This window comes from Rattus norvegicus, chromosome 2 (genome assembly GCF_036323735.1).
Source record: "Rattus norvegicus strain BN/NHsdMcwi chromosome 2, GRCr8, whole genome shotgun sequence".
Classification (NCBI taxonomy): Eukaryota; Metazoa; Chordata; class Mammalia; order Rodentia; family Muridae; genus Rattus; species Rattus norvegicus.
In genome coordinates this window covers 195,966,187-195,993,437 of record NC_086020.1, presented here as the reverse complement: position 1 = coordinate 195,993,437, position 27,251 = coordinate 195,966,187, and the positions used below count along the sequence as shown (strand labels likewise).

At 43.3% G+C, this 27,251-nt stretch overlaps 2 protein-coding genes across 7 annotated transcripts in view; one reads left to right on the top strand and one right to left on the bottom strand.

Moving 5' to 3' along the window:
* Nucleotides 1-2,175: 2,175 nt before the first annotated feature.
* The window catches only part of Rap1al (RAS-related protein 1a like), a 33,752-nt gene continuing 8,676 nt past the window's right edge, over nt 2,176-27,251 (bottom strand). The window contains exons 2-3 of the mRNA XM_039103941.1: nt 15,875-19,229; nt 2,176-3,878 (exon numbers count right to left, since the gene is read on the bottom strand). Coding sequence (XP_038959869.1) covers nt 18,454-19,229 — 776 coding nt within the window. The 3' untranslated portion in view covers nt 2,176-3,878; nt 15,875-18,453. The remainder of the gene's footprint in view (nt 3,879-15,874; nt 19,230-27,251) is intronic.
* Nucleotides 18,587-27,251, top strand: part of Rap1a (RAP1A, member of RAS oncogene family) — a 77,885-nt gene continuing 69,220 nt past the window's right edge. Inside the window, exons 1-2 of one of the 6 annotated variants that reach the window (XM_063281648.1) lie at nt 18,597-18,719; nt 25,907-25,989. The gene's annotated coding sequence lies outside the window, so the exon portion shown is untranslated. Of the gene's footprint in view, nt 18,720-19,023; nt 19,210-20,577; nt 20,645-25,906; nt 25,990-27,251 lie in introns of those variants that run through there. The other 5 variants (XM_039102075.2, NM_001005765.1, XM_063281651.1 and 2 more) reach the window with 5 other exon arrangements.

Below are 27,251 nucleotides of genomic sequence, written 5' to 3'. Positions count from 1 at the left end.
TTGCTTTGAAGAGACTTTGGGAGCATTTTCTACTATAATACACACCACAAACACACACACAACACACACACCACACACACATACACCACACACACACCACACACACACACACACACCACACACACATACACCACACACACACCACACACACACACCACACACACACACACACACCACACACACACATACACCACACACACACCACACATACACACACCACACACACACACACCACACACACATACACCACACACACACCACACATACACACACACCACACACACACACACCACACACACACACACCACACACACACCACACACACACACACCACACACACACACACCACACACACACCACACACACACACACCACACACACCACACACACACACACACACACACACACACACACCACAGTCATGAGCGTGCACATGTAAGGGAGCCATTTAACCATCCCAAGTCTACCATGACATAATGGGGGACAATATTTAGTAAAAACAGTATTTTCATTCCTCTTTGAGTCCTTTTAGTAACCAACCCCCTTTCCCATGAAAGCCTCATCTGGAAGCTTAGCAACCTAGTGGGTTGGTCAACTACTGACGGAAAAAAAAAAAGGATCCTCCACACTCAAGTTCAAAAATGAGTCTCTTTTTGTTTCTCTGGTATCAAAAGAACATCCTCTGCCTGGGCTAGAAGCCAGTAGACCTCTTCTCCTGTTGCTGCTGGGAAAGGATGTAGGAGACAGCCAAATGCCAGGCAGGAAGTCTCTGTGTCCTCTGATGCTATCTATCCCCTTCAGGTTTCTACCCATAGGATGAAGTAAATCCACCCAGCTCATGAGGTCTTGTCCCACTGCCTTGATTCCTTTGCTGGGAGTCCACTGTGTCTCTGGCCTCACACTGCCATGTCTCTGAGGGCAGACTTGTGGAGGAGGTGTCCTGGTAGACAGAACCTCAGAACTGTGGGACCATTTAGGAAGAAGCGAGCAGGATGGCAGAATCAGAAGGACTTCACCTTATCTCCAAGACACACAGGTCAAAAGACATTGTTCAAATAGCTGAATCAGACTAGGATGGAGCTAAAATTAGCCTTTTCCTCTTGCTATTCATCAGGTGAGGGCTTATGAAGGACACCATAGTGGTTTAGAAGAAAAGGAAACCGTTTCTTTACACATCTGGGCGGAATGAGTAATTTTGCAAGTCTCCTCTGCAAACAAAAGTGGAGCAGATGCAAGTTTCAGCTGCTAAGATATAAAGGCCACTGCCCTTGTCCTTATCCAGCTTCATGATGGGGAGCAGGTGACAGCTCAGTCTCTTTCCAGTGAGGTCCACACACTTACTTTTAGACAACATAAGAACCCACTTGAGCCAGACAGTGGTGGCACCTGACTTTAATCCCAGCACTCAGGAGGCAAAGGTAGGCAGATTTTTGAGTTCAAGTTCTGTTTGTTCTACAGAACAAATCCAGGACAGCCAAGGCTACACACAGAAATCTTGTCTGGGGAGGGGGTGTAGAGGAGGAGTAGAGGAGGAGGAGGTTGTGTGTGTGGGGGGGGGACTCACTTATTACCCGTACAGTGTTCAGCAGTGTGGATAAGTTACTTCTCTCTCCCCAGTGAGGCCTATGGTGATAGTGGGGTCTTCTGTGTCTAGTGCCTGTGCTTGTGGGCATTCAGGCACTGACAACTGTACCTCTTGGGAAAGAGATCTTAGCCCACAGTCACGCCTCACTCCCAAGGGTAGAGGATGCTAGAGACATGCTGAGAAGGAACTCGAGAGAATGATATGTGGTGAAAGACTCAAGAGTGATAGTCGGTAGACCTGTCTTCCCGTTAATGAGGCTCAGCATTGCAAAAGGTTTCTGTCACTCAAGGAATAAAAAATAAAAAAGAATAACTTTTTCCAAATATAGACACAGGCCTTACTATCTCTGTCTGATGTTCCCTGTCTATTAGACAGGAGCAGAAGGAACAGTGTATGGCTGTCCAGATTTGGAAGATCAGGCTTCCCCTTTACCATTTCCATCCTTCGTATCCTTGGTTAAGTTTCTTAACCTTTCTGTGCTTTCCCCCTGAACTTTCAACTGTAATAAATAACTATATCTTCCAGATAGGATCATTGCAGAGTTAAACGACCCATATAAATATAAAAAATAATGCCTGGCAGACAATAAACCCTTTATAAATTCATCTGTTTTATTCCTTGTATGAAAAGAGTAAGAGTGGAATGATTTAAGGCATTCTTAAATTTACTGACAAGTCATTAATAATTCCATTTTCAACAAACAAGTCTTAGCACATTCCCTTCACAGAATCATCCATCTTTTTAATACCAGGGGCAGTCCTTCACATTTTGCAATTAGATGCATTCATTCAAACCACCAGCTCTTTAGCCAGCCGGAATTTTTAAATGACCATTCATTTCCCCCTGACATCAGGGATGGCATGAGGCACAGTGAACATGGAGGCTGCACTCACACACAGTCTTCTTCCTGTGGACATACTGCAGGACCCAGTTCTTCTTCATTCAGAGCAGGCACTTCAGCAAGGCAACTGGAAAGAAAGTGGACTTTGCAGCCAGGAAGCCTTGGGTTTTAGAGTTTGACCTCATCATTTCCTAACTACAAGAGCCCAATGGCGTTCTCTTTTAAAATGGGGATAACAACACAGACACAGTATGCCTCTGTATCCCAGTGTTCAGTGCAGTTATCTAGATAACATATAACGGTTTAAACAAGTAGAGTTAGCACTAGGTAAATGTCAGTTGCCGATTCCTCCTCCCCGATACCATGCTGATACGCCAAGTTAGAATGTGCTGGGGGAGAGGCACTCATTCTTAGTTTGTTTTCCTCCTTTTCTGGGGCAAGAGATCATAATAAAAATGGTGGAGAAACAAGGAACCTACAGGCCTCACCTTTATATCTAGCAAATATTCACTCTTCTATTTCAGGAAATCCTAGAACAGCTGCCTTGGAATTATTTTGCTACCTTGTCAACCTGTAATGTTCTCTCATTCTCTCTCTGCCTCTGTGTCTCTGTGTCTCTGTGTCTCTGTGTCTCTGTCTGTGTCTGTCTGTCTGTCTGTCTGTCTGTCTGTCTCTGTCTTTCTTCCTCTCCCTCTTCCTCTCTCACCCTGGAAGATGAGAACAAAGTTTCAAGAAGATCTACTCCAACACACCCTCTTCCAAAGTTGAAAGGGAGATTTCAATATGTATGGGGCAGGACACGTGAGTTGGGTCATGGCATGGTAATGCCCTTTATTAAGGGAGATTGTAGTGCAAGGTGCTGCCAGGTCTCTATCAAAGTTACGAGAATAAAGATAAGGTTCCAATCCAATTACCATTCATTCCTCAATTCTCAGAGTCTTCTCCTTCCTGTACTAGATTGCTGTTCAAGTACCCAACCATCTGCTTCGCTGAGGCTGCATCCTACCTCCCCACTGAGGCCCTGCTCGTTACACCAGAGAGTTTTCCCAAGATGGAGGATGGCTGAGGACAGGGGCCCCCTAGCGCAGAGTCTGAGCTGCTGACACAACACGCGTGCTGACACTGGGAAGTGCCACTGGTCAACCGAAAGCCACTTCCCACAGATGACAGCTAGGCTAGTGTTGGTTCAGACCCTGAAGCCTGCCCGTCTCACATGTCCTCCTCAGCCTTGCCTTCCCAGCATGTGGGAAGTGGAATGCAACAAAGGGAAATGGTGACCTACTGGCCAGCCAGCTGTCATCACGCTTGAGTGATGTCACCAACTTCACAATGTCGTCCACCTTCTAAACTTCCATCTTCGTCCAGGTAGAAGCATTAGAGTGATTAATTATATTACCTTCTCCTTTATAAAATAGATTCACTTGTCCTCCCCCAAATTTGAGACATGGGCACCTGCATTGGAACACAAACAATTGAAATGTTCAGGTTGGCGATTTAACAATCACAGTGTACAATGCCAAATACGGAGGCACTATCTAGTTGTTTCCTTGTTTGTTTTAAACAAAAGAAGCAGAACAACATGATCGTGTATAGAATCCTATGAACTTGAACCCTGGAACTTGCCTTTGCCTCCAGCTCATGTTCATGTGAGCTTCACTTCAGACTGGGTTACAGTGAACATAACACAGGCACCTGTTTGCTCTGGGCCCCATTCCTTATCTCTCTGATGAGACTTGAAAGCACAAAAGGAATACTTAGCAAGAATCACTCACACTGTACTATCCCTAAAGCCCCTGGAATGGGCTCAGGCCTCTCGGAAGTGAAGAGGTTTGAAAACGAGGAAGTGGGTATAGCAGGAGGGGCCTGGGGCCACTTGGTGACTACCCACCCACATCTATGCAGCCATGAAGGCAGCCCAGGATGTGTGCAGCACTCTGCAAGAAAGCTGCCCTACCTGTGACTATCAGGAGGGCTGACAGCCAAGCCTCAGGGCAGATCCTTAGTGCTGTCAGTCTCCTCACTGGCTTTGAAGTCTGGCAACTGTTCCTGGTCAGCCCAAAGCCTCTGCCTTGTTCACACCTTGTCACTGCTCAACCCTCCCCCATCCCCCACTTGCTGCCATCCTTCTGTCTAAATTCTTATGGGGTGGCCGTCATTAAGCTCTGCTTACATTGGAAGTTAATTTTCTTAGAATGTCCTGAGTCCAGATTACAGCCTTAGAAACAAACCCCAAACACTATCATCATCCAAACAAACCATGCAACACAAATGAGTTTGAATCTCTTGACATGTGGGGCTTGGAATTTTTGACAATGCTTGACCCATTTCACAACAACTGCAGCCTTCCTTGGTAGCCATTCTCCTTATTCTTCTAACTATGGACAGCTATGCCACCAAGTATTTAGAGGCAACTTCTCCACTTTATTAATTTATTTTCATGACTTAAGGCAGTTTCAGCCTAGGTGAGGTGGTGCACCCCCTAACCCCCACCAGAGTTAGAGAATCAGAAGCAGGAAGATTAGGAGTTTATCCCACATTTAAGACCAAAGCTGGGCTTCAGAAGACCCTATCTCAAAAAAACCAAACAGGGGCAAGAAGCCGTCTTAGGCTGTCATTTAAAGCGACATTCAAGGTATTTCAAAGGCATCTGGGCCTGTTGACTCTTTGGGGACCCTCAGGATGGCCTTCATCTCCATTTTGGTGGCTCCACTCTACCCCTCTGGCTTCTCTACTGCCTGACTGCTCTCAGGTCAGGTGGGTGGTGCGGATCTGCCGCCCAAAGTTCCCGTCAGCCCCATAACTCCTCTCTGACTCACATGAAAGAGCACGGAAATGGGCCACACAGTGATTACCTATCACAGAGGTGATGAAGTTAGCAGGGTACAGGGTTTGTCCAAATGGTCCTAATTGCTAGAAGCCAAGAAAGTGAGGTCCAAGCCCAGCTCATTCCGAGAGAACACAGTCTCCCAAGGACGGTGGCTTTTCTCAGTTTCATGTTTTGCCAATCGTATGAATGAGTTAAAAATCCCCAAAGCCAATTTACCTCACAGACTGCTACATGGAAATGCAAAACAAACCTCATGTCTGTCTCAGACAGGAAGCTCTATGATTCTGGTGATTAAACTCCAAGCCCTAGTTTGTGCCAGACGTGCAGTCTACCACTGACCTACATCCCCAGCCCTCTTACGTAGGTTTATTGTGTGAAGAAAGAAGGATCCAGAGTAGTTCTTAAAATGGCCAGAGATATAAACACATTGAAGGCCAACATCTTGGCCTATAAATGAGTTAGATTGTACTTTTTAAGGTGAAGTCGATGTATCTTGGCCCAGCTTCTGCATGTTCTGAATCTGTTTGTTTAGGCAGCCCAGCTGGGGCAGCAGAATCCAGATACAAGAGCTTTGGTTAGTGAGAGAGGGAATCAAAAATAATCGACATCACCTTCCCATTATCTTAAAAATTAGAAACTCAAATGAAAGGCTTCTAAAGTGAGCTGAGCAGCGGGAGGGCACATCTGATGGATGCTACCCTCTGTGAAGATGTCACTGTCACCACTGAAGAGGTCACCACGGGCAAGCTGAGTGCTTAGTGCCCACGCATTTGCCCTGGAAGCAGCCATGACTGATGCTACACTGCAGAGCTTGGTGAAAAGGCAGGGGAGCCACTCAGGTAGCAGGCTGCCATGAAAGGAGACCCTGTATCTTTGTTTTTAGCCAAGATTCTTTGCTAATTATTCTTCAATTTTTTTTTACTAGATTTAATTTCTATGGCTTTAGGTTATTTTTTGTTTCATGTTTTAAAAAAGATTTATTTATTTTTATTTATAGGAGTGTTTAACTGTCTTCAGACACACCAGAAGAGGGCATCAGATCCCATTACAGATGGTTATGAGCCACCATGTGTTTGCTGGGACTTGAACTCAAGACCTCTGGAAAAGCAGTCAGTGGTCCTAACTGCTGAGCCATCTCTCCAGCCCTCGTTTGTCTGTTTGTTTGTTTTTTAAAGATTTGTTTTATGTGTAGCCCAGGCTGGCCTGGAATTCACTTTGTAGGCAAGGATGACCTTGAATTTCTGGTTCCCCGGAATTACCGGTGCATGCCACCATATTGGTTTATGCACTGTTGGGAATTTAAACCAAGGGCTTTCTGCATCCTAGGCAAGCACTCTAGCAGCTAAACTACATTCCCAGGCCCAGACTCAGACTCTTTTAAGTGTGGTGCTGTCTGAAGACAGGACCAGGACTTCCCCAGTCAGGCATCGTTGGCCTATGCCTGGAATGCCAGCACTGAGCCAGCTTGGCTGTAGTGAAAACTGTCTCAAAACCAAAACACAGCACAACAACCAACCAAGAATAAACCTCCCTCTGCCTCTCTGACAAGGCTGAACTCTTGTCACATTCCAAGCTGAGGAACCTTTTAAAATGCTTATTTTCCCCTGGCAATAAGCAGCAATGAAACACTTTACTCACAGACCTGGGCAATGGCTTCTATCAGAGAATTACATCTTCCCAACTGCTTTGCAGTGCATCTTGCCCCTGCACAGCCTGGTTGCACCACCCCAACTCCAGGTCCATGCAAAGAATGTGCCTCCCAGCATGCATACAGTCTTCAGGGCCAGCCATGCTTTGTCCTTGACACTCTTCCAGGGCACAGGGGAGATTATCAGGTGACAACATTGTGTTGTTATTATTACCCTGATGTGTTAAAACTCTATGTGGTGTGATGAATAAAGACCAGGCCCCGTTTTCGGGTTCCCGACTGCCAATAGTTTTATTGTAACAGCTCAGAGCTGTGAGTTTCCTTCTCAGGCAGATTGGAGGAAGCTGTGAAACTCTGGGAAAGGACGACTACTCCTGGTGTCACTTACAATAACTGATATTTGCCTGAGCCAGCTCTTCAGTACACCTTAAACGCAAGAGGATTACAGAACTGAAGCTTTACAAGAACAGGGAGAATCCCTTTGAATTCATTTGCCTATCAATGCCTCACTGAGGCGCTGACCTCCCACACCATGCTGGCTTACAAACTTTCTGAACCTGAGCTGACAGTAAGATCAGTAAGGGGTTCTGGAAATCATTAAAGTCAGCAAATGAGCATTAGTGAGATAGTCACACAGGCTGAAATTGTGCTAATCTGTCTGTTTTGGCAATTACAGCTCTCGGGGTGAAAGGAGGAATCTGAGAAGCCCTGCAACCCGAGGGAGGACATGATCTGTTTCAGATGTCTGTGAGAGACATGCACACCCTTGCTTTTCCCCTGCACACCACACCCCAAGGATGCAGGAAGCAAGGGAAGGATTTGGGACACGCCCCATCTCTGCTTCTGACTATATTCAAACAACCAGAGTTTTAATTGCATCCTAGGTGTACCTGGACCATTATTATTATCATTAACACACCACCACCACCACCACCACCACCACCACCACCACCACCACCACCACCACCACCACCACCACCACCACCACGAAAACATCTTTCTCTTTGATAGTAAATTCAAATTCTAGTCTCTACTTGAGAATACATCTTTTATTCTTTTTTATTTTACTCAATTACTAATCACAGGCTGAGGAGATAGCACAGTGGGTAAAATGTCTGGGGCACAAAAGCAAGAACCTGTGTGATTCCCCAGAAGCTATGTAAAGCTGAGCTTTCATTCAAACCCGTGTGGCAGCACACGTCTGTAATCTCAGCGCTGAGAGATGGAGATAGGAAAATCCCCAGAAGCTTGTGCACCGCTAGTCTGGCATAGGCGATACAAACAACAAAGAGACTCTGTCTCAAACAGTTCAGACATTGAGGACTGACACCTGAGGTTAACCTCTGCATGCTCTAGCATGCGTGCACACATGGGCACACAAACGCACATGCACACACACATACGATTTCTTTTGGAAGATAGTTACTCAATATTTCCTAACCTTCTAGTCATCGAGCCTTTTTTTATTTCCTTTTCTTCCGTCTTTCTCCTGATCCCCAGGTCCCTTTCCTTCTTGGGGGCTGGCATGATGCTCTATGCAACATAGCATTCCCACGTCATACATGCACAGCTGATACACAATAAACAGACTTCAACTTTCAAAATTGCCTTCCAGTTCATTCCGCAGCCACCGTCTCTGTTCCCCTGGCTCTCCATCATCCTTGCACAGCCCAGAAATTCCAAGCAATGACTTCCCAGCTTAACATGACCAGCCACCTTGGCAAACCCCTCATGCTCTCCCTTCCTAGAAAATAACATACTCTGTTGTGTGAGCCTCATTTGCTAGCAGCAAACACAAACACAGGGCTCTTCGTTTCTTGGGTTTAAGTATTCTCATAAATTCTGTATTTTCCCTATTTCTTTTCCTAGTATATCTTACAAGTAATCAATAGGAACTATGAAAAATTCCTGAGGTCACAATTTCTGAATCTGGTTTGAATTTGTTTTTTTTTCCCCTCAAAATTAACACTATGAGTTTACTGGCAGTGTGTTTTCCACTTTTCAGATCCTATTTTGCAAGTCTGGTGTCTTGTTTAAAAAGTGATAAAAAAGAAATGGACAATTTTTCACTTTTTCTGATCTTAACTCTAGTCTACTACCTCCCCCAACTACTGCCCCAACACACATAAGTGTTTATATACCAGAGAGAATGAGAGAGAGAGAGAGAGAGAGAGAGAGAGAGAGAGCACTGATGATGAAGAATATGAAGTCCTTCCCTGCATTCCCCTTAGGTTGTATCATTGTTTAGAAGTTACTGGTTCTCATCCAGAATCAGACATGAACAGAGTAGAAAGTTTCAACTTAGCCATATAAAGTAGTAAGCCTCAGGCTTGACTTGTGCGTATGTGTGCGTGCGAGTGTGCATGTGTGTGCGCTTGCATGTGAGTGTGCATGTGTGTGTATGTGTGTGTGTATCTATTCCCGTATGTACACAATTACATGTGTACACTGGAGTTCATGTAGATGTCAGAAGTCAACCTTGGGTGTTACTCCTTAAGAACCATCTACCTTGTTTTCTTGAAATAGGGCTTCATACTGGGACCTGGAGCTCCTTGATTAGACCAGGCTGACTAGCTCCAGGAAGATACCTGTCTCCATATCCCCAGCCCTTAGGTTACCAGTATAGGCCACTGAGACAAGCTTTCTACATACATGCTGTGGATCAAACTGAGTCTCATGTTTGCACAGTAAGCATGTCACTCACTGAGCCATCTCCTAAACTCCTCAAATGTTCCTTTAAAGCTGGTCTGACATATGATCATCTTTTCAATGAATCAATGGGTTGATTAAGCATTTATTGAGTGTTTATTCTAAAGCCAATACTATAGTGTCTGACTCTCCACCTCATTTGAGGCAAGCTATTATTCTTACATACCTGGGGACAGATACGCAGAAGCATACAAGTGACTTACCCTGAGTGAGAAAAATAGACTTTTAGAGCCTAAACCTATTGCTATTTCTATTGAACTAGTGTGTGTGTGTGTGTGTGTGTGTGTGTGTGTGTGTGTGTTAATAGAATTCTATATGCAAGAATTGGAAGGTTCTATTCAAGTTGGTACTTCTTAATGATTTGAAGAGCACAAATCCCACTGCAATAAATCTCACCCAAGAGCTGTCTCTGGTATCTCCCTGTATTTTAACCAACCTTCCTTCCTTCCTTCCTTCCTTCCTTCCTTCCTTCCTTCCTTCCTTCCTCCCTCCCTCCTTCCCTCCCTCCCTCACTTACTTACTTTCTCTCTTTCTTTCTGTTCTAGGGATGAAATCTAAGGTCTTCATGAGCAAGCACTATCCTCCTGAGCTATGTTCCGAGCCCTCTGGCTTCAGACTTTCATCTAGTAAACACTTAGGGAATATTTTGCAAATATTTAACCCAATCTCTCACTGAAAACTTGAAGCTTAGAACACCTTTAAGACTGAGTTCAGTCACTAACTATCCTGGTGCTATCAGATAGTGGTTGTCTGCTCCTTCTGGATATTGAGAGTGAACTTAAAAAAATCATCTTGTTCAGTTGAAAATGTCATGTAAAAATTACAAGGGGGAAAAAGCCCCCTCATTCAGATCTCTTAAAAGGTATGCTGAGTACTAAGTTTTAAAAGGTAGTTCAATTACCAAAAATTTACATTTTCTATAAAAGAAGCTGCTCTCATTGGCATTTATATGTATCTGTTCCCGTTCTAATGTGGTTACTATTTAATCTTATTAACAATCTTGTAAGATAATTTTATCCACAATTTATACATCCTGAAGCTCAGAAAGCTTAAGTAACTTGTTCAAGGTCACACAGCTAATCCTAGAATTTGAACTCATAGTCCAGATGCTACATGGTTAACCACTCTTCAGATTGCCAGACAAAATACCCAGTTACAACTGAATTTCAGATTCTAAGAAAATCTTAAATAGTGCATGGAACATATTTGTATTAAAATGTATTCATTTCCTAGAAAGGCAAATTGAACCAGGCATCTTATACTTTTCATTATTAATCTAGCAAGCTTACTCACAGGCTTCTGCCTACAGCAAGTCCCTCCCATTGGACTATTTGTAGTTTAAATGTGCTTGAATTTTGCTACGGAATAAATAATGCTAGGTACCTCTCTGATGCTGGGCAAACGCTTTTGGATTCCCTTTCCCTCCACTTATGTGGGGATGGGTTGGCCTGGTAACTGTCTGTTCCCTGATAGTGCAAGCTTGTCTCTCCCGATAAGAAAGGCTTTGCTTCCTCCTGACACAGTCTGCTCCCCTCCCTACACTGGACTATCTCTGCAGAGGCCAGCTGTATCCTGCCTGCTGGGGCTCATCGATATCTAACCTGCTTGTGGCAGGAGTCCTTTTAGGGGCTCAGGTAGCTGCTCCTGCCAGGTAACCAGGCTCACTGGATGAGAGACAAAGGACAGGATAGACTGGAGCTCAGCAGGAAAGGGGTCATGTATATAAAAATCTGTTGTACAAAACATATCAATAGGCAAAACATATGCCACCGAATAAGCAACATGTATGTTTCAGGGCTGGGGATTGAACACAACAAGTTTTGTACAACCACTGAGCTATATTATACCGCAGTTCAACAAACATCTCTGGCTTGTCTATGCATACCTGTCATTCAACACACGTTGTGTACCTGCCTGCCTGCCTTCTGACATCACCCAGATAATGCAGCTGGAGAAACAGAGACCGTGATTATTTATTTGGAACTATGTCACGTAAGCGTGTACTTGACAAAGCTTCTGACTGTTGGGATAATGGCTTTATTTTATGTTGCATTATTCTGAGACAGAGTTTCATGCGGCGTGGACTGAGTGCAGACTCGCATGTAGCAATGCATGATCTAGAACTGCTTCTTCTCTTGTCTAATCTCAGTACTGAGATTAAAGGTGTGCGTCACCACACGCAGCTTCAGAACCTGCTCTTGACAGCCACCTAGAAGCCAAAGGCGTCGCCCTCTGACATCACACACGCAATATATTGAAAACAAACAAGCACAGAGGGCTGCAGAAGCAACTGACCTTTATTATCTTTGAATAACGTAGATACGAAGTCTGTACATCTCAACTCACACTTTGGTCTGGTTAGTTTTAGTGTGTGGGGTTTTTTTTTTCTTACAAGTTTTTATTTTTTAACATTAAAGCTTATGGGAAATGTAGTGTGGATAACTGAGAAGACTCTGTCTATACACAAGCATGGGTAGTTATAGAATTACCTCAATTGTAAGGATTTTAAAATCTTTTTTTTTCAAATGAATTTTTACAACATCCAAGTCACATAGCAATGGTAATGTATATTAGGACATAAGAACAGCATTTTGCCATTGTTTGTAATTTTCTGTGATCAGCCCTTCATATATTTCTTTCAGTTTTTTAAGTTGAACGTGATGACACGCACCTTTAGTCCCAGCACTCAGGTGTCTGAGGCCAGCCTGGCCTGTAGCAAGTTCTAGGACAGCCAGGATTGCATGTTAGAGAGACACTGTCTCAAAAAAATTGTAGTTTTTTGGGTTTTTTTTTTTTTAATCAGAAGAGTGCTTTGCATATCTCAGTTTTTACGGAAGCCCTGATGTTTTGTACTTTCCTTGTACGTGTTATAGGTAAGAAACTGAGGTTTTGTGAGGTTAAGCAGTGTGCCCAAGGCCACGCAGCTGCTAACTGACAGACACCGCACTGCCCTGGAACCTGCGTCAATTCACTCCAGGAACCACACACTTAATTACTGCTCAACGGTATAACTGCTCAGCATAAGGTCGGTAGCTGCAGCGTCTGCGGTGAAGAAGCAGGTTTTAAACTCCAGTCTGCTGCTGACTTTTACTTCAAAGGCGTGAACCAATCTCCAGGGGGAGGAGCAGGTGGGTGGCAAATGGCCTGGGTGGCATTAAATTCGATGCTTCGACGAGTACACAGCACACGCCACGTGTGACTCGCCACATGAGCTGGACAACACCTGCACTGCCTTGTGCCTAGGTTCAACCACAGAAGCCCACAGATGACTCGTCTGACTCTCACAGCAGTGCCACAGCTGGGAAAGAGTCTTACTCGTTCTTTCACACAACAGTGAATCAAGGTTCACTAGTAATAAATAGCTTGTGGATGAGCAACGATCAATAGAGCACACTTTAGGTACACTAGTAAGGGTAGGATTATTATTGTATACACTGTCGAAATGGACTCATGACCAGTGAACTGGCTGCCTTAGAGTCTCCTCCTTTTTTTTCCACATGTATTTACGATCTTCCATATGTATATATGATCTTGAATTTTTTAAATTAGATTATTTTATTCTATATGTATGAGGGTTTTGCCTGCATACCACTTGATCCCTAGTGGCCATGGAGAACAGAGGACAATGTCAGATCCCTTGGAGCTGGAGTTACAGATGGTCAGGAACTGCCATTTGGGGGCTGAGAATCAAACCCAGATTCTCTCCACAGCAGCGAGTGCTATAAAACTGGAGGAGGTAACCCTCACACTCCTTGAATGAAAATACAGATGAAGAAAATAGATCAAGCTGCCGCCATTGAGAAACTTAGATTTTTAGTCAACCAAGGTTTTGATGGCTTTGCTAAGAACTAATTCTGCATATTTTGGCAATTTATTCCATCCCTCTAAACAAATTTTCCCCTCTGCAAAATGAACCTACTACTATCTATTTAATATTGTTATTGATAGGATTAAATTAGTTATAAACTACTGATGCCAGGTCATAATTTTTTAGCGCAGGGACCATATCTTTGTATTCCTGGCAATGAGCATCAGTCCCCAGCAAGCAGCATGCCCCAGTTTAGGTGTGGTGAATGAATGTGTATAAGGTCCTATATGTGTAAACAACATTCTGCATATAAAATATTAACCTGGGGATGGGGGTAGATCAGGGGTATAGTAACTTCCCCACTATATGCCTAGCCATTAGTTTGATTAAGCCCAGAACTTAGTAAAGTAATATTACTACTTTTCAGTAGTTTAAACTCCAACACAGTACCAGAAAGAGTTGATGAGATACTGTTGAACATATGCAATAATACTCTTGGGTTATGTGTTTCTGAGAGTTCAAGCTACAAAAATACATCCTGTAAACACTCAAAAGATGAAAGTTTCTTTCTATTGATCTGTAGCACAGTCTCGATGTTTCTAAAAGGCCCTTTCCATAAATTGGCCCTGGACATAGCTTTGCTTGTCCTGCCAAGTCTCAGCATAATCACGCTCTCTGGGATTCCAAACTCTAAGTGCGCTGTGAACGTATGCTAGGTTTCTGAGGCGTTTGCAAGACCTTCTCGGCCAGCGATAATATGAAGAGAAATAATTTCACAGTGCCAAATTCTACAAGGCGCAAGGCTCGCACTGCCGTGAGCACTACTTCACTGAGAGGTGTGGTACTTAGTAGTAAGGAAAAAAAAAAAAGAAAAGAAAAGGAAAGGAAAATGTAAAATACATCCCAAGACATCTACATAGGCCATAGGTGACATACAAACAGACAATGTGGGGCGTCTAAGGAAAGAGAAGTTCTCTGGGTAGGAGCTGCAGTAGGAGACAGACGTGGAGCTGGGATGAGGGATGAAGGCACCTGTAGCCAGCAGAGAAGAAGAGTTAGGAGGAAGTGTAGCAAACAGTTCACAGCGCATGAGTAGTAAGGTGTTGGGGGTCAGGTGGGACTGGAGATACGTCACCAGCCAGGTATTAGGCTGAGCAGTTCATGCTTAACTCGCTCTTGAGCCAATGAAGGTCTAAAAGGGGATGGAGTTCACTATTGCTTAGAGGGTATTTCTGCAAGAACACAAGGCAGACTGACAGGAAAACAACTGAGCAGGAGACCAAGAGGAAAATTGGTATAGCAAGAGTCTAGACTAGAGGTGGTCAATAACCAATCAAGGGTGAGGGTGACAGAGCTAGAGAGAGCTGGCAGACAGGAGAGCTACAGGATAGGAAGTATCTATTCCTGGGCTGAGCTGTATAGAAGCCTCTAGCCATATGCAGCTATCTAAATATAAACCTAATTAAATTTAAATCAGATTTAAAATACAGCCCCTCAGTACATGGTCACATTTTACGTATTTAAGAGCCACCTGTGGATTGTGCAGATAGAGAACCTTGAAGTTCTTGGGGAGTGAAGACCCAAGCTTTAGGAGTAATCCTGGACAGTGAGGCAGGTGGTCTGCCTTAAGTTTGGGGCTAGCCTGGACTTCACAATGACCACCAAGCCTGCCAGAGCTATAAAACAAGACCTTGTCTCAGAACAAAACAAAACAGCCAATAATAAGTCAAAATAGACAGAAGAGTTATTTCATCTCAGCAGACTAGTCTATTGGACGGTACAGATTGCTTCGAGGGCAGCTGGCATAGAGATAGGGACAGGGGACTAAACGACACCAAGGCTTGGCAGGTTGGTGACTGAGAAAGGTGATGGTGTGCGTTGCAGATGGGAAGACAGAACGACCTAACAGATACTTCGCATCTATCAAACTCTAGGGACACAAGCACCTCCATGAATGATTACAAGCACATAGTGTAAGGACGGCAAAATGTCCAAGGGGTCTTCCAAAGCCTGGTAAGGAACGCAGTGTCCAGGGGGTGTCCCAAAGCTTTGCCCAGGGGCCCCAGTGTTACATAACTGACTTATTCCTTCCTGTGCTCACTTTCTTCCCAGACTGTGGCGCTCCAGATGGTCTGAGTGCGAGGTCTACTCCTCGGCCCTATGGCATCACTGGCTTACACACACTGTGACAAGGCTGGAGCCCCTAGTAGGGCTGTGTGCTCTTTCTGTAGCTCTTCTGGGCCAGTCTGAACCCTCGTATCTTCACAGATGCTGCACATTTCCTCTCCCCTGATAGCCTCACTTGCGTCTGCTTGATCCTTGGAAAGTCCCCTCGCCCTCACTCATTTGATTGCTTCCTCTGAAAATATTCCTTCCCACGGTGCCACTGCTTTTTAGTTGGACTCTTTTGTTTCACAAGTCAAGTTCCGGAGTCTATCAGCCACTCCCTTACCTACCTCTCTCACCCTTCTCGCATTGACTCTCATCAGCAACGGACCGTACCTTGCGGAGTGATCTCAGTGTAGATATATGACCACCATGTTAAGAGAGGCTAAAAGAAAGCACACAGGTCAGATCTGATCTCATCCATCCATCCGCAGGCAACACTTACAGCACTTAGTATAAACTGGAAAAAAAATATACACAAGGAATGGGAAGGGCATGGATGCAAGGGCGCGTGGGTGCGTGCATGTGTGTGTGGTGCGGGTGTGAGTGTGTGTGAAGATGGGGGCATGGAAAACTGACAAAAGGTGCCACTCCAAGGGAGAACAGTAGAAAAGTGCCCTTTCCACAAGGTCAAACTCAGCCCACTAGACTTGAGCTCTCACTCGTCTCCTCTGCTCCGCACCTCAAACACACGCCTATGCGCTCTTGTGTCTGTGCCTTTGCTACAAACCAGTCTGTGATTACTGTCCTTGTTCCTATTCAAGACCAACTGCTTCAGCACCAGGCTAGGACTCACTGCTTCTTACTTCCTATAGTTTCTCTAGGTGTCTCCTCTGGTCTCTGCTTGGTAACTTTATTTTTCACTCTAATGCCACAAGGAAGTAACTTGGCTTTAAACACTGTTCCTGGATCCCCACAGCCTTCCCACTACTACTACTACTAGGCTCAGGCAACTCCTTACCTCTCCTCCTCACTCTCTCTCATTCTTACCCTCTAACCAGACCTTTCCCCATATGGTAACACGGAAAGGGTTTTCATTAAGCTCCTCAGCAGTCTTCATCAGGCCAAAATTAGTGGTTAAATTCCCAACTCTGGACTGGGGGTGCAGCTCAGTGGCAGAGTTTGTCTAGCATGAACCAACCAGTGTGACGGGGATGGGGACTGTGAGGCGGGGGTGAGGCAGAGATTGAAACTCAACTGTCTTAGCTATTTCAGCAGTAGGCAAGGGGACTGTCACTGACTTTCCTAAAACAACTCCCTAACTACTTCCTTCCTTCCTGGACGTTCCTCTAACCTGACTGCCAACTCTGCTTATCTTTAACCTCTACTTCTCTTGGTCCTCTCTTCCAGCTACTCCCCATCCCGAGGGTCAAATCATCTAATCCTGATGGATCTCAAATTTATATCTCCAGATTCATACCTCGCATTGTTTATTCAATATCTCTATTTGGATGATAAACAGGAAAAATAGAAGTTTTGTTTTGAAAAAAACTTATTTTTTTTTCTTTTTTTTTTTCAGAGCTGGGGACCGAACCCAGGGCCTTGCACTTGCTAGGCAAGCGCTCTACCACTGAGCTAAATCCCCAACGTATTTTTATTCTACGTATATGAGTGTTTTGCACACACACACACACACACACACACACACACACACGTCTGTGTAACATGAGCATGTGGTACTCATGGAGGCCAGAAGAGAGCCTCAGCTCCCCTGGAATTAGAGCTGCAGCCTGTTGTTAGCTGCTGTGTAGGTGCAGGGAACCCAGCCAGGGTATTCTGCAAGAGAAGCAAATACTCATCGCTGCTGAGCTTTCTCCAGCCCCGCCAAAATTGAACTCTCCATTTCTTCGCTCCCAGCTTTGCTCTTACCCCATCTTCTCTCTCATTACGTGATATCAGCCAGCAGGTCCCCAATCTAAGAATCATTCCTAATTGTTTTGCTCTACCCTCTGCCTTCTCAAGTTCGAACCTATTAAAAGAGATGTAATAAAACTGAAAAAAACAAAATCGAAAATAAAATAACCACTTCTTACCTGGCATGCCGCTGTCACTCTTGGCCAATTGGACATGAGCAGCCACCTACTAGACTTCCTCTGTGGACATTCATGCTTCTGTTGGGTATTTTACACACACAGCAAGACTCACTCCAGCTCCGGATGAGCCTGAAACCCATTGTGCAGTCCTGGCTAACCTCAAACTTGTGGAAACTCATTGTGTAGTCCGGGCTAGCCTCAAACTTGTGACGATTCTCCTGTTCTTATTTTCAAAATGCTGGGATTACAGGAGTAAGAGAGCACACCCTAAGTAATATTAACCTTTAAAAAAAATGGACTAGATATAGTTATTTGTGGGCCCACCCTCTCCTCAGGGCTTCCTGTTGCCATTACAATGGCCTACAGGCTCCACAGGGTCGGGCCATTTGTCCAGATCTCGGCGCCTCACTACTCTGCTCTTTGGCCATAGACTCTGCTCATCCATCCTTTCTCTTGCCTTTTGCCATTCGTGAAATATGGCAGACACATCCCACCTCTGTGTTTGAGGCTGATATTCTCTCAGCCCAGGAGTATTCCTCTCATCCAGCCTCTGTTGTCTAGGCTTGTTTCTTCAGAGCATGAACAAAGGCGTGCAAAGACCTCCCTGGTGACCTGTGAATTTTTTTTTTTTTACTTGTTAATGTTCATGTTCCCTCTCTTAGGTCACGAGGACGAAAACTCTAGAAAGTGACTTTTCCTATATATGCCTAGAACAGCATGGAGCACCTATTAGGCACTCAACTAGTAACTGTCCCAGGATTGCATCCCTTCAAAATTCTTTCTTAATTTTTTTTTTTTTGTCCTTTTTCATCTCAATGTTGGCCTTAATCACTTTTTCAAAGGCAAGGCCCCAGTTCCTGTCTGCACACACTATTCCTCCTGACTCTTTGAAGTGCGGCTCCCTTAAATAGATTCCGGACACGACCGGGAAGGCGGAGCCCGGGGCGGGGGGCGGGACCTGCGTGCTGCGTGCGTGCGCGTTCCGGAGGCGCCGCCGCCGCTCCCGAGGCCGCTGCTACTGCCGCCGCCGTGCAGAGCCCGAGCCCGAGCCGCGGCCGAGAGGAGGGAGGAGGAGGAGGTGGAGGAGGCGCCGGGCCGCGGGGTGAGTACGGGGTGCGAGTGAGGGGCGCGGGCTGTCCGCACCTCGGTGCCCGCTTCTTAGCGGTTCGCGAGTCCCGGGCGGCGGCCGGGGGCCTGGCGGGCGGGAGGGGCCGCGGCTGGAGGCCGGAGCCAGCCACGCCCGCGGACCCAGGCCGCCCGGCGGGGCCTGCGGGACCGGCCGTGAGGGGCGGGCCGCGAGATGGGACGCGTGTCCGCGCCCGCTCCGCTGTCGTCCCCGCAGCCAGGGAGGTGCGGTGCCCTCGGCGCGGCCTTTGCCCCGGCCGCCGAGCGCTGACACCTCTGCGTCCCACTCCGCCGCCAGCCGGGTTCCCGCCCTCCCTGCCCTCTGTCTTCTGCGGCTTGCCATGTGTTCGCCTTTGCAGCGTTGCTCTCGACTCTGATCTCTGCTGCTTCTGAATTTTGTCAGGAAAGAGGCCACGGTGTGATTCTTGTCTTCCTTCCACCGAGGGCGTGTGAGGAGTGTCGAGGTGGTGGGTTTGTGGCTTGTCTCCTTACCCAGAAAGTTAAGAACAGTGTCTTCTGCTGAGTTGTGTAATTTGCTGTTGTAAGGAGAAGAGCAAGGAAGGACAGTTGTGTCCCCCGCGTCCTCCCCCCCTCCCATCTGAGATTTCCTCACAGGATAGAAAACTATCCTGCGTTTAGGGGACCTTTCATCCCTTGGGAAAAGAGCTAACCGGTCAGAAACAGTGAGTGTGTTGCTGTTGGGAAGGGAAAATCATTTTGTCACTGCTTTGAAGGAAGTACTGTGTAAGAAATGGTATAAAAGGGCAAGAGGTTAATGGGCCAAGCGTTACAGGCACCTGCCACTGTTTTCTGCTTCTTGGGTGGCTGAAAATACTGTTTTTATTAGAGTCAAAGTGTCGACTCTCAGAATTAACCAGGGTAGTTAGCCTTCAAAAGCAGGCAGTTATAAGAGATGATGCTGGAAACAGGATTTGGAAACTTTCTTTGAGTTTCCTGTCAGAATGTGTGGGGGTAGACACACCAATGAGTACTTTTTTTTCTTTTGATGTAATTGATTTCTGTAACACTTTGATATAATGAGTACTAGATTAGGTCCCAGACTCCTTCCTGTCTTTACGCTTTTCTGTAACACTTTGTTTCAAAATTAAACTTACATTTTCGGATATTCTTTCTTAGTATGGTGTTTCAGTGAATCTTGTTTAGTTTCTTGCTACTTCAGGTTCTGTTATGATTGTGTTCATTAGCAAGGATTTTATCTGTCCCAATATTTGTCGAATGAGTTGAGTGGTCCGTTTACACATCTCCTATCTTTTTGAGAGGAACCTTTATGTTAAATGTTGCAGTCCACTTGCATTATAAAAATGTCATTCTTGGGGTTGGGGATTTAGCTCAGTGGTAGAGAGCTTGCCAAGCAAGCACAAGGCCCTGGGTTCAGTCCCCAGCTCCGAAAAAAAGAAAAAAAAAATGTCATTCTTAACCATTTCTAGAATATGGTGAAATATATGGACTCACTCCTCCTATGTCCAGGAAAAACAAAACAGGCATTTATGCACAGAATTTTGTATTCAACTTCTGGACTCCTCTAAAGCCACCCATAGATAGTCAACTTAAAGTGAATTGAGATATCGATGTTACTCAGTTTTATATTAAAAGTTTTCAGAAGTGCACACTTTTTGTGGCCTCGGGTGTGATTGTGTCTTCACCTTAAACTCTGGGGATTTTGGAACAAAATTTAAATGGATTACAGTTTTATAAGGAAAAGTTCTCAGTATCCCACATCCTCCTCCACCCCCACCCCCAGTCTCATGTAGCTCAGTGGTGTAACTGAGGAGGACGTTGAACTACTAGTTCTCTTGCCTTTACCTCCAGGGTGCTTGGATAGGTGTGTGCTCCACTGCCTGGCTTATGTGGCGCTGGGGATGAATCGCAGCTTCATGCATGGTGGGTAACTTTTAGCAGTCATTTTGTTTGTAGTCTTTGGGATCTAACCCAGAGCCTCAAGCATGGTTGGCAAGCACTTTGCCACTTAGCTGTATTCCCAGTTCTAACCAGTAGCCATTTTAAAACCAAGACTCCCTAGTATCTTTTGGTCCCCTAAACCCATAATCAGACTAGGCAGGCTTTTATTTAGGTATTCTTTGTTTTAGTAATATGAGCATTTGAAAATCAAATAATTCTTCTTTTTCTCTTTCAAGCTTGTTCCTATGTGTGGTCTTTATGTAGTTAATTGTGAAAATATGCGATATTCAGTAAGTACTTAATTGAATGTTACTGTAAAAAAAGAGTTCTTGCTGTCCTCCTTTCAGTCAGGAAGGACAGACCATAACCAACTAAATGTGGAGTGTCGGGTGTAGAGCTGTGTGGAAGAGTGAAGAGTGGTGAGGGGTTAGAGAACAACACTGGCAGAGGATACTTGAGACTGGAGCAGAGACCTGAAGGAAGTCAGGAGGGATGTGTGCTTCCTCGTACGCAAGAAGATCACAGGGATGGCCTTCTAGGGCAGAGACCCTAGAGTACATGTGACCCTTTTGAGAGCAGCTAAGAGGACAGTGTGGTAAGAACAGTAAGTAGGGAGAGAGGAGGGCTTGAGATTAGAGAAGTAACTGGGGTCCTTATGCTCAACAGTAGTAGGACTTTTGGATTTTACTTTGAATGAGATGGGGGAACCCTTACTGTAGAAAAGAGACCTTATCTGACCTAAGCTTATGGACATCATTCTGACTACTGCTGTGGAAGTCAACTCAGGTGGGGAAGGAAGACTGGAGTAGGATTTAGACATTTTTTTTTGTTTTCCTCTTCAGTTTCTGGGGGTTGTACTCAGGTCCTTGCACTTGCTAGGCAAATGCCCAATAACCAAGTTACCTCCTGCCCAGTGTCTTCGTTTCTCTCCTTTCAGCCATGTTGAAGTCGTCCGTCTTCTTTCTGTTGGGCACGTAGGTGTCTTCCCTTCCCCAGTAAAATAACAATGGCATTTCACATAGTGTAGCCAACATTTTTTTCTTTTGGAGTATTTCCTTGTGATTTATTTCTAAAAGAATCACCATATGAATAGACTTAAATAGTTGGTCATCTTGTTTTAACATTAAGTGTCATGGCAATTTAGTTTTCATTGGGGGTTATCAACACAAAAGATTGTTATGGTCACAAATGAGATTCTTTTACACAGGTTATATTTAGCTCACCTCTGCTTTTCAGCATTAACCACAGAGTGCTACTTGTTGGGGAAAAGAGGGATGAATTCGAGGACCCTTGCTCTCAGGGGACTTTTACATTCGTCTGTGTTTTATAATCTAATAGTGAAATAACTGAGCCTTGGCAGTGTTTTTTACTACTGTGAACTTTGTGGGTGGTTGATGGTCTTATATAAAATAAATTTCTAGTTGTTCCTTCTGGCGGTTACTTTTTCTATAAGGAATTTTCTATAAGGAGTTTTTTATTGGCCTCTATAATTTGCTTATGTTCTGTATGATGTTTTTAGAATCTTATTTGTGACAGTAATTTATATCAAGTAGACCTTAGTTAAGAGCAGTTGAATTTGAAATTGTAGTGCCTGTTATTCAGAAAATAGACTGCTGTTGTGTTCTGCAAGGCCAGCTTTGAATCTTTGACATTTAGTTTTAAGAGGAGAATGATACCAGTTTGTTTTCATAGAAAATTATACCACCAAGGCTTTGTTCAGCATTCCTGGTTCTGGAATCTAGATGACTTGACTTGGTCTGAGCCAAAACTGTGCCATGTGTAGAGGGAGGGAGGACAGCTGAGTTCCCAGAAAGCACCTAACACTGTGAAGCATGTGCTAGAGGTCCAGGGAGTATTCACAGAGCTCAGTGCTCAAGGGTCTTGGCTCCAAACAGCTCTCATTTCAGACAGTCAATAGAAATGACTTGTACAGAGCATTTATATCTTCTTATTCTGGTACATTTAAAATAGCAAACTTAAACTTATTTCCCCTTAATGTTCTTTTACAAATCAAGCTAATCATTGGTGAGAGCATAGTTCAAGTATTTTATGCTTATTTCAATATTGTAGTGGAAATTACTGCATTATTTAATGTAGATTTTTATCATGTAGAAAATACTAGCATTAAATAGACATATGTAAGCTTTTATATGTTAATGAGAGGAAGTTGAAGAATCCTTTGTGTATGCCTGTGTGTGTACATATCACAAGTAATAATTTTTATGTGCCTTTTAGTATTTCGTATACTTAATTTACATTTTGAGTTTTTTGTAGTAGTGGTTATGGTTATGCAGTGAGCGATCTTGGCCTCCCTTCCTTGGGCATACAGTTTTGAGATGACTGGTGAATTTGTTTAAAAGTTAAATGATCCTGACGATCATTTAAAGTTAAACATATAAAGTTAGCTTTATTCATTATTATGTTCTGATTGGCAAAGCAGCTCAGCAAAGAACTGTGCCATGCTCTCATTTCTTCTTGAAAATAGGCCTTTCAGAGTGAGGGATACGACTGCACTCACACATGCACCAATATAAAAAGGGAAGTTGTGTGATTATTAAGGTAAAACTGAAATAAGAAATGGTGTACTTTCATAAGAGGAATAAAAATAGTCCTTTTAGTAGTATTTTCAGAAGCACCTGATGTACACCTGGGACATTAACTGCTTTGTGAAATAAACTTTAGTTATTATACAAGTGAATGACTTTTTTAAAAGAACACTTAGCTTACCTAGGGCATATCAATTTTCTGTAGATAAATCTGAAAGAATCTTTTTGTAAGTCACTCTAATTTTTGCCAGTTTTTTAAGCTTATTTAGCTCATAATTATAGGTTAAACAAAGCTTAAAATAAAGCATGTAAATCATGTTTGGTTTCAGAATATAATACAATTCAGTTATATTTCCTAAGAATATTAAAGTACCAGTAACAGATAAAACCACGTTTGAGTTAATTAACAATTTAAAGGGCCTCACTTTGAACTGAAAAGTCAGAACTGGAGTTATACCTGGCTGTGAGCCACCATGTAGTGCTAGGCATTGAAACTGGGGCCTCTGGGAGAGTAACCAGTGTTCTTAACCGCTGAGCCATTCTCCTGCCCCGTATTCATGTTTGTTTGTTTGTTTGTTTGTTTGTTTTTCCAGTGCTGCTTTATACTGACTTATTGTGTGTGTGAAAAATTTATTTTGCTCTGGATAAGATGGTGGTTTAGTTTTGTACAGAGGTAGAAAGAACCAGGTGCAGTGTTGGACAGAATCCTGATGGTGTTGATGGATCTCTTATTGCAGACTGCCAGACATGTTGACTAGAAAGCCCATTCATTCACTTTATTTTCAGTGACATTTTTAAATTCACTTATAAATAAAATCATTCTGTTCCAGATAGGTCGGTGATATAATACAACATTAAGACAACAGATTCTGTGTTGTCTTGTAGTAGTTGGCATTTAGCACTGATTTTAGAATTTTATGTAGTTTATAGTCTAGCACAAATCTATTGGATGTGTTTGAAACTGTCCTTTCGGTTCAAATGTAAAGTATTGTATACTTTCATTAACAGACCTAGTCAGCCATTGAACCAATATCTTAAGTATAAATTTATTTTATTTTACTTTACTTTATTTTCTGTGTATGGGTGTTTTGTCTGCATGTATGTCTGTGTACCAAATGAGTGCCAGGTTAAATAAGCCAGAAGAGGGTGACCCATACCCTGGAACTAGAGTTAAGATGGTTTTTAGCTAGTGCATGGGTGCTGGGAGCTGGGAACATGGGTGCTGGGTGCTCTAGTTCTCTGGAAGGGCACTAAGGGTTCTTAAACTCTGAGCCATCTCTCTAGCCCCTAAAAGATTTTTATTACCATACTTATGATCTGTTTTTATTATGCGTATGCCATGATGCATATGTGGATGTCAGAGGACAGCTAGTTCTCAGGGATCAATTCAGGGCAACTCAGGCCCCCTTATCTGCTGCACTGTCTCACCAGCTGAGGTGTTCGAATGACTCAAAATTAAACTCTCGTTGGACACATTTAAATGTGTAGTATTTCATGCTTGCTTGCTTGCTTGCTTTCTTTCTTTCTTTCTTTCTTTCTTTTTTTTTTTTTTTTTTGCCAGTAGTACTTTTTAGTACTTGGCTGTCTTTTAAATGGTAGACTTTCTGAAGCTTCATAAATACTAGTTGTCAAAAATATTGTAAAATAAAAATCGCAGATTGTTGTGGTGTAACTCAACGCACACGCACACGCGCGCGCGCACACACACACACACACACACACACACACCTGGAGTTGTTTCATTGTTAAGCTATCAGTTTTAATCTATGTTTAATGTCAAGGTTTGAGACTTCCTTTCTTTCTTTCTTTCTTTCTTTCTTTCTTTCTTTTGTAGAATAGATTTTTAATATTTTCTCCACATCAATTAAAATCATCTTCTGTCACTAAAATAATTTATTTAGGATGGATGTGCGGATACCAAATATATCAGTGTGCATTCTCAGTGAGCTTTTATTTTCAAATTTCTTCCTTCTGAGCCCTAACCGACATGCTTATAAGTAACAGTAGTATATTTAGTTTGCATGTGTGTTTGGATTAATTTGGCGTTCACTTTCAACAGTCATACATAGAAAATCTGCTTAACTGTGGTGCTTTCTTTTGGGATTTTGTCTGTCTGTTAAATGATAGGCCTTGTGTAGCATCATAGATACTACTGAGTTTCACATAACATCCTTTATACAATCTAAAAGTAACCATGGGCGTAATAGAACCAGGCAACAAAACGAGACTGAGAAATGTAGCTCCTATTCCAACTAATCTGACACCTCCTTCACTTCCCTCTGAGAGAGAGAGAGAGAGAGAGATAGAGAGAGAGAGAGAGAGAGAGAGAGAGAGAGAGAGAGAGACAGAGGTGTCAATATTACATACAGCAAGTTTTGAAAAGAAAATAAGGGTGAAAAAAGAAATTTAACATTTTTAATGGTCCCATTACACAGAGCAAACCGCAACCATCTTTCAGTGTGGATTTTCCCAGTTTTCCCTCTGTGTGTACAGACTTTTCTTTTTATAAAAGTTAGATTTGTGCCTTATACTATTTAGTTACTACTTTTTCTGTCTGTATGGGATGTTGGTCCTTTGGTTTAGAGCTCTAAGGTTGACTATTTATCAGACTAACTATTTTAAACAATGGAGAGACTTTTTTATACGTTTATCGTTGATTGCATTTGTTTTTGTTTTTTCCTTCCTTCCTTTGCTTTAGGCAAATTCCCAGAAGTGGGATCTCAGGCTCAGGGTAGTTGCCCTGTATGAGTGTCTTGCTGCACCTTCGGTGGCATTGAGCAGGTTAGTTTTTGCCAGTGGGGTAGATCCATGTTAGAGTCTTCATGGTTATATCTTCGACTTCATATTATTAAGAATGTGGAACACTGGGCTGGAGAGATGGCTCAGCGGTTAAGAGCCCTGACTACTCTTCCAGAGGTCATGAGTTCAATTCCCAGCAACCACATGGTGGCTCACAACCATCTGTAAAGAGATCTGATGCCCTCTTCTGGTGTATCTGAAGACAGCTACAGTGTACTTATATATAATAAATAAATAAATTTAAAAAAAAGAATGTGGAACACTATCATTTGTAAGAGTGGAAAGTTACAGTTCTTTTGAAAAAGTTGAAGTTTAATTTCTTTCTTTCTTTTTTTTTCAGGATTTATTTATTTTATTTATATGAGTACACTGTCGCTGTCTTCAGACACACCAGAAGAGGGCATCAGATCCCATTACAGATGGTTGTGAGCCACCATGTGGGTGCTGGGAATTGAACTCAGGACCTCTGGAAGAGCAGTCAGTGCTCTTAACCACTGAGCCATCTCTCCAGCCCTGAAGTTTAATTTCTTTAAAAATATTTTAGATGAAAGTGATCTGTGGCAAAATAGACAATGGAGTTGCAATCTGAGCATTGTACATGCTATTTGTTTTGTTTTTGAGAGTTTTTTTCCTAAAATGGTGAACAAACTCATTATTATTTTACAAAAATAATATTCATCGTTATTTTGCAAAAATAAGCTGGACTGGGGATGGAGAGGGACAGTGGGAGGGTGTGAGGGAGGGAAAGACAGACAGGCATACAGACAGACATATTGTTCTGACTTAGTAAACAGTATTTACTAGTGGCTCTGGAGTTAGGCAAGTCTGGTCCAGAACCTTGCTTCACCACTTATGAAATCCATGTTACTAACTTGATTTGGTATTTCTAAACCTTGGTTTCTTATTTTTAAAGGATCATGATAATAGTACTACCTATATCATAAGTTTGTTGAAAAGGTTTGAAATAATATGTAAGACTGCTTGGCTTATAATAGACATTTAATAAAAATTTAATAAAACTTAATAGGCAGCTAATTTATTAATTATTTTTGGCCAGTTTCAGAAGGGGAGGTACCTCACTTTTGTGATCTTGTTTATATGAACTAATAGAGGTATAAATGAACTATAGTATACAGTACTTAAGGAGAGAGAGAGAGAGAGAGAGAGAGAGAGAGAGAGAGAGAGAGAGAATGGTAGATACTCTTTGTGTCAGGAATGGCTTGTGAAAAGTCAGAAAGTTCAGA